We start from the raw sequence: 8,018 nt of genomic DNA, 5'->3' as shown, positions 1-8,018 counted from the left end.
TATACGTATTTATCGTAAAAAACTTAACAATTGGTCAGGCGTTGTGGCATCAACCCAGTAGATGGCGGTAATGCCTAATGATAGGGGTAAATGCCAACAAAAACAAGAAGAACTACTTCCCTCCCTACTACTAGGAGCCATGTCATCGCAGGCAGGCGCTGCCACCCAGCGGCCGGAGGGATTCTCTTCCAATTGGTCCCGATAAAAATCATAAAAACCGGACATTTTTATGAATTTATAAAACCCGCCCGGGGCAACTAGGATACTACGTGAAAGTAAGACTTGTCCGGGCAAAAGAGGACGTTTGGTCACCCTACTACTGTGTGTATGTGTATTGACTGGATTACATTTCCATGGGTCTGCATTCTACATATATTATTATTTTTTTCAAACTGCATTTTTCCATCCAGAGTGAGGGGGCACACTATAAATACACTGTATATTAAAGTTATATCGGCATCTTTGAGTGAACATCAAGTAAAATTCAAGTATCTTGAGGCCGGACTGAGTGTCCTCTTTTCATGGAAATCAACATTTGGTCACCCTATTGTAGTCGATTCTGTTTTCTCACTTGGCAAAGTGCGTCATCTAGTTGTCGTTTTGTTTTCTGGTTGAAAAAACAGGAGGTAGAGAATGCAAACCAGACGTGGTTTAAATGTTCCATTCCAGCTCAACTCTCACGACTTTAATGGATTTTTTAAAAAATTTTTGAGAGAAGTTCACTTTGCCAATTGTCCTGATGTTACATTTTTGATAGAGAATGTGTTTTGTACTTTGAATTCAGCACCATCTTATGCAAGGCAAATGTGTTTCCATATGCAAATAGCTTTTTGTTATTTGCAGCAGTATTATTGATTGTACATCTTTTTTTGTTGTGTTAGTTTCACAAAAGGGAGACATGGTAAAGCATCTCTGAAATCATCTAGTGTGAAGTCTCTCTAGAATAGAATACAACTTTATTAGCTGCTTGGATAGCGGCCATCTAGATGCATTTCGACTCTTCGCACAACCATATAGCGAGAATAACGAAACGTCACTGTCAGGCGCAGGCCCCCTCAGGGGATAGTGAGGACAACTGGATAGTGTACCTACACCTGGAGATAATAAAGCGAGGAAAACCATTCCCAGACGGTGAGTACATGAAGGAAACATTCATCAACATATCAGAACAACTAATTGCAGACTTCAAAAACAAAAGAGATAAAAAAAAAGACATGCCCAGATAAGGGGCATGTTATGCACGATCAATTTTGTTTTCGAAACCTCAAATAAAAAATGACATCAAAAATCAGATTTCTTTATTGCATTTCTTTAATTTCATTAAAACAATGAAGAAAGTCATTAATATTGTTATAAAGTTAAACTTGAGGTGGCATCATACAACAGAGTGGTAACGTGGTGCGTTGGATGCACTTCAGGAAAAAATAAACATTAAATCATGAAGGCTCATTATGTATTTTTAGCCGACTTAGTCATTTTGATAGTAGGCTAATATAGCTAATACAGATACAAAGCATGTGTTGCCTTCATTATGAGGCTTATTTAAGGCTTTTAATTTTTTGCGGCTCCAGACTATATATTTTTTTGTCCAATTTGGCTCTTTCAACATTTTGGGTTGCCGACCTCTGCCCTAGATTTACATAACATTAACGTTGCTGGCAAAATTAAAGTTCAGTCTCGATACTCTGGACAGAGATGCATCTGATACCAGGAGGTCAAGGAATGCCTCAGCAGATGCAACAAAGGAAGAGCAGCTGATCCACCACTGGGAATGGCGAAAACCCACTCATTTACCATCAGAATGTGTACCCTCATTTATTCTATTTAGCAAAACATTTTTTATGCACACCAGCATCATCTGTTCCCTGTGAGCGAGTTTTTTTTCTAAATGTGATGAAGTTGTAAGCAAAAAAAAAATCAACTTAATCCAAAAACTGTGCCAATAATCATGTATATCAAAAAAATCTTTCAATGTTCCCCATCCCACATAATGACCATAGTTCACAATGCAATTTTTCCCTCCACATCGCTCAGATCAGTGACACAAAACACATTAATAAGTCTGTCCAAGACAGACGTCCACCGCTCACTTTCGCCGAAAAGTCCCATCCAAAATACTGTAATGCACCGGATTGGGGGGGGGGTCAGTATTGGTTTTCCCACTTTGTTTTGGCAACAATAACAAAGAAAAACAAAAACAAAATAACAACGGGCTGTCGCGACATGCAACCGCTATCTCGCCCGTTCTCCACCTCGCTTCCTTCTACGTCACAGCTTGACTCTTAAGGGGATCACGCTTAGTTACGGACATGAGAATACACAATGCATAGGTTGCTGCTGAACCCTTCACACTAGGGTGCTGCTAGTTTGAAACATCCTTGAAAAAAAAAAAAAATCTCTTTTGCAAGTTGTGGTGTTATTTATTTTGGTGTGGTGGTGTGCCACAATGTTTTATATGTAGGGGAAACCCTTGTTTTACCACTGCTAGACACACTAAACATGCTAGAGTTAACTCTTGTAGCTGGAGAGAAACATTCATGACCGTGTTTATTAACTTTTAATTTTGTATAAATGCGAAATCATATTGGAGGTGTTGCCTCCTTGGCAGTCGCCCTCCGAAAACATGTTTGAAATGTCTGTCGGGCCTCACGGGCATTTTTGGCTACAGAAAAGTTACTCTGTAGACAAAGTATTGCCATAGCAGCAATTTAGTTTTTTTCGATGGAGGGGAAAAAGTTCAAGAGTTTCACCTCCTCCAGCCATTGTGTAGCATAGGTGACTCACTGACACTGAGCAACAACCGGTGGCGGAGGGTTGAGCCTTACAGCTGCAAGCAAGGGATTTCTCTATGTATTTTTGGAATATAAAAAATAGCTAATACATTGGGGACTGTATGACGGAATTTTTTTGCAGTTTTGAAACCTTGACATTTTTCCTACCAAGGTATACCTTCAAACCGGTAATCGGCACATGCCAAGTATATACAACCCATATTTACAGAACAGAGCGCTAAAAACAGTTTACAAGTAAAAAAATAAAAAGTTCCAGTCCTTCTACAATGAAGCAGATTTCAAATGATTACAATGCACAAGACAAATAAAAAAATCTACCCTGAAACTACTCAGATAAAAGGTTGGAAATTGGACAAACAACAACAACAAAAAAGAAGGGAAACATCTAAGTATTGTTGACAATCAGAAGTTAAATTGTGAAAAGCAGTAAGACGTAAGTAAATTAAGCGTGTCTTTTTGAGTGATTGTTTAATGTTCCTTCCGGGTAAATCTTTTACCACAAAGTGTGCAGAGAAAAGCCTTTTCACCCGGTGTGCGTACGCATGTGTTTTGTTAACTTTTGCTTTGTACAAAATCTTTTATAGCAACGAGAGCAGGCAAAAGGCTTCTCTCCAGTGTGTGTACGCATGTGATTGCTTAAATCTCTTTTATCGAGGTATCTTTTACCACAACTTGTGCAGACAAAAGGCTTTTCTCCAGTGTGTGTGAGTGTGTGTCTGTTTAAATGTCCCTTCTCGGTGAATCCTTTACCACAAGATGTGCAGACAAAAGGCTTCGCTCCAGTGTGTTTCTTTGTGTGTTTGTTTAAACATCCCTTATGAGTGAATTGTTTACCACAAGATGTGCATTGAAAAGGCTTCTCTCCAGTGTGTGTCCTTGTGTGACTGATTAAATGTGACTTTCTGAAGTATCTTTTATCACAAACGGAGCACGCAAAATGCCTTTCTCCAGTGTGTATTTTAAAGTGAGAGTTTAGTAGTACTTTCTGAGAGAATCTTTTATTGCAAACTGAGCAGGGAAAAGGCTTCTCTCCCGTGTGTGTTCTTGTGTGATTGTTTAAATCTCTTTTCTCGATGAATCTTTTACCACAACTTGCGCAGAGAAAAGGCTTCTCCCCGGTGTGTGAATACATGTGTCTTTGTAAGTGATTTTTCTCAGAATATGTTTTATCACAAACTGAGCAGGGAAAAGGCTTTTCTCCAGTGTGGGCCACTGTGTGTCTGTTTAAATGTGACTTCTCAGCGAATCTTTTATCGCAAAATGAGCAGGCGAAAGGCTTCTCCCCGGTGTGTGTGTACATGTGTCTTTGTAAGTGATTTTTCTGAGAATATGTTTTATCACAAAGTGAGCAGGTAAAAGGTTTCCCAACCACTTTTGTGCCTCTTTTCAATGAGGACTTGTTTAAGGGTTTTGAAACATTTTGGTCAAAGTCTTTATCCTCCTCATCAGTGTTAAAATCAGAAGAGTGTGAAGTTACGTCGTCACTGTCTGAGAGCGGCGCTATCAAACCGTCAGGTTGCGATTGTCCCTCTTCTTCTGTTGTCGGGTGTTGAAATGAGCTGTCGCTCAAAGGGTTCGCTGCTCCACTCTTTTCGCTTGGACCTTCATCTTCTTCACTCTTCACACAGACAGTTATTGGACACTTTGTGATTTGATCTTCCTGTTCTTCTTTTTTAATGCTGGGGGTCTCTGGCTTCTCCTGTTTAATGTACGGCATCTCCGACTCCTCCTGTTTGACGTGGAGGGGATCGCGCTTCTGAGGGTGAAGCTCTTTAATAGTGACGTCTGCGGGATACTGGAAAAGGAAAAATGTCACGTGATTTACTAAAGTCGAGCTTTGCTCAGTCACCTGCCATGATTTTCATGTTGTATATTTTTTTGACCAACACTAAGGCCTTGTTCAGACTGGCAGCCAAATTGTAAAGGGTTCAGCGGCTAACCTCTTTTCACTTGCTGAATGTGCCAGTCCAATTTTCCCCCTTCAAATGGACGTGTGATCGGCAGATGACTTACATTTATTTAAAATATACAGTGGTATGAAAAAGTATCAACCTTTTTGATTTTCTCACATTCTTGCATAAAATCCTCATCAAATGTAATCTTTGTCAAAATGGCACAGATGAATAAATAGGGTCTGCTTTAACTAAAACCACCCAAACATTTACAGGTTTTCATATTTTAATGAGGCTAGTATGCAAAGAGTGGCAGAAGGGGGGAAAAATAAGTGAACCCTCTGCCTGAGGAGTCTTAAAGAGCAATTGAAACCAATTTTCAAAAATCATTGCCAAACTCTCTCCATTTGTAGACAACTTCTCTGACTGTCGATTGATGAACATCCAGAGTTTTTGAGATGGTTTTGTATCCTTTCCCAGCTTTATACACATCAACAATCCTTGATCGCAGGTTTTCAGACAGCTCTTTTGACCAACCTATGTTGCATATCAGACAATGCTTCTCAACAAGACAAGTCTTACCAGGTGTTCGTTTTATAGTGGGCAGGGCAGCGTTCAACCAATCATGAATGATTGGGCACACACCTGACTTCAATTGTTTGGTAAAAATTGGTTTCAATTGCTCTTTAGGGCTCCTTAGGCAGAGGGTTTACTTACTTATATCCCCCCCTCTGTCATTGTTTGCATGCTATTCTCATTAAAATATGAAAACTAAAGCCACCCAAACATTTGTAGGTTAAAGCAGACACTGTTTTTTCATCTGTGCGATTTTGACAGAGATCAGATCACATTTGATGGCGATTTTATGCAAAAATGTGAGAAATTCCAAAAGGTTCATATACTTGTTAGTACCACTGTATTTATTTTCTACATTAATCGATTTTAAAAATATTTTTATATGCAGCGTATAGACATTTTTCAGACAATCATACACTCATCTTAATCGAGGTAAAAAGTTTTCATTTTTTTGTTGAGTTTGGCTGTACTTGTGGACAAAAACAGTAGTGTTATACCTGAAGGAAGTCTCCATTATTATCTATTATTGTTATAACTTGACTAAGACGTTTTTATCAGTCCTGTTGAATTCTTCGACAAACGTTGAGTGGTCTTAAGACAAATGTTTATTTTTTGCGTTCCTGGAAAGAATAGGGATGATAAACAAGTTTTTAATTATGATAGATAAAATTGTTAATTCATTGGCTGCCATAGATGTCCATTCCGATTGAAGTGGGAGGGGTGGCAGTGAATAAACGAAACTGCCACCTTCCCGGTTCAAATGGATTGGTTGTCTACGAGTGATGAACTCAATGAAATTCACAGCAAAAGGATGAAAACAGCTTGAGAATATCCTTGAATTATGTCGAAGCTATTGCGAGCTTTGTATGGAAAGTCAGATATGGGAATTTGACCCTACAGTTTCAATCACTGATCACGGTCAAAATCAAGTTTGACATTGCATTAAAAGCTAAACAAGTCATGTCGTGATCTTACCCTCATTTTCTTTTTACAGTTTTACAGTTGCTCTTCGTGGCCTGGATTTCCTCACCTCATCTTCCACGTCTCTGCTCTTTAGCTTGTTGTTTTTGATTGCGTACCCCTTCGGTCAGGATTATTTTGTCACAGCTGTAAGACAAGTCGAAAAGCGTGTCACACAATCAAATGTAATCACTGTTAACCGAGCGACCGCCACCATTTAAACCCAAATTTACGATTGGCATAAAGTCAAAGCAATCGGAATGCTTAAACGTGTCTTGGCTAGCGAGCTAAGCTACGTTAGCCTGCAAAGCTTCAACATTAAGCAAAATGACTTCCATTAACCTTTAAGATCGGACGTTTTAGTCCAACATATTCTTATTCCAGTACTTACCCGATGGGAATACTTTGAAGGGCCTCGTTTGGTTGGGAGAAAGAGTGAACGCAAAAGAACGGCAAGTTCCCGATAGGTCCAGAGAGAGCGCTTCCGAAGCAGTGGTTCACTGAAAATATACGTCACCGATTCGGAACACGTTTTGAAGTTTCAGTTTCAAGTTGCCATCACTACTTCTATCTATGGTATGGATGTTTTTTTTCTTCCTTTTTTAAAATCAACACGTACATATCAATGTATCCCATCATCCCTCGGGAGAAAATGGCGTCACTTTGCGCAAGCGCAGTAGTAGTCCGTCGCGATCCGGTAGGCCGCCACGATCGGGTAGTGACAGAAAACTCCCATCGGGACCCATTTTTGAGTCGGGTTGTATTATCTTTATTGTAGTCGATTCTGTCTTTCTCGCTTGGCAAAGTGCGTCATCTAGTAGTCGTTTTGTTTTGTGATTCAAAAAACTGTCGGAGGAGAATGCAAACCAGAAGATGTTTTTGTTATTTACTGTGATCCATTCCAGCTCGACTCTCACAACTTCTATGGATTTTTTTTTTTTTAAATTTAATTGTCCTGAACTTACATTTTTGATAGAGAATGTGTTTTGTACTTTGAATTCAGCACTATCTTATGCAAGGCAAATGTGTTTCCATATGCAGATAGCTTTTTGTTATTTGCAGCAGTATCATTGATTGTACATCTTTTTTTGTTGTGTTAGTTTCACAAAAGGGAGACATGGTAGAGCATCTCTTTGAAATCACCTGGAGTGTGAAGTCTCTGTTGAATAGAATAGAACTTTATTAGCTGCTTGGATAGCGGCCATCTACATGTCATGTACCTTATTGTCCTCCGAATTTATGGTAATTCTCAGTGGCATAGGATGAAATGTGAACAGGGCCCGAGTACGATGAGCATAAATGTGGGCTGTCCAACGAAATAGCACATCAAAATAAGCTTTACTGTGTGCATCACACTTCAATGGAAAGACCTCTTGTGAGCCCCTGCAGTTCCAGCTGTTGCCAGGAGATATCACTGGTAATGAAGTTTTATGAACTGAATCTATTTTGGAATTAATTTGGCCAAGTGATTCGGAGCTTCACAAGAAGCTTCGTTGGCCATCACTATCCGCAACCAATAGATGACAAATTCAGACTCACCAGCTCACTTGGATGTACTCGAGTACAAACTAACCGGTCCCCAACACGAATAAAAGGTCTGGTTGTACAGTGTATCACAAAAATGAGTACACCCCTCGCATTTCTGCAGATATTTAAGTATATCTTTTCATGGGACAAGACAAAATGACACTGTGACACAATGAAAAGTAATCTGCGTGCAGCGTATATAATAAGAGTTAATTTATTTTCCAGGTGGGGATCTCAGACAGGGGCGGACTGGGACTAAAAAGCAGCCCTG

At 39.5% G+C, this 8,018-nt stretch overlaps 1 protein-coding gene across 2 annotated transcripts; it reads right to left on the bottom strand.

Annotated features, from left to right (window-relative positions):
- Positions 1-1,346: 1,346 nt before the first annotated feature.
- LOC130918208 (gastrula zinc finger protein XlCGF57.1-like) lies at positions 1,347-6,852 on the bottom strand. 2 transcript variants are annotated; one of them, XM_057840022.1, is made up of 3 exons: positions 6,612-6,852; positions 6,236-6,367; positions 1,347-4,587 (listed from the first exon to the last, which is right to left on the bottom strand). In XM_057840022.1, the coding sequence occupies exons 2-3, from the start codon at positions 6,239-6,241 to the stop codon at positions 3,316-3,318; spliced, it is 1,278 nt and encodes a 425-aa protein (XP_057696005.1). In that variant the 5' UTR covers positions 6,242-6,367; positions 6,612-6,852; the 3' UTR covers positions 1,347-3,315. The 2 variants fall into 2 exon arrangements, with proteins under 2 accessions (XP_057696005.1, XP_057696006.1); XM_057840023.1 differs by having other exon boundaries at positions 6,291-6,367.
- Positions 6,853-8,018: the final 1,166 nt, after the last annotated feature.

This window comes from Corythoichthys intestinalis, chromosome 1, assembly GCF_030265065.1.
Source record: "Corythoichthys intestinalis isolate RoL2023-P3 chromosome 1, ASM3026506v1, whole genome shotgun sequence".
NCBI lineage: Eukaryota > Metazoa > Chordata > Actinopteri > Syngnathiformes > Syngnathidae > Corythoichthys > Corythoichthys intestinalis.
This window is presented reverse-complemented; position numbering and strand designations above follow the sequence as displayed.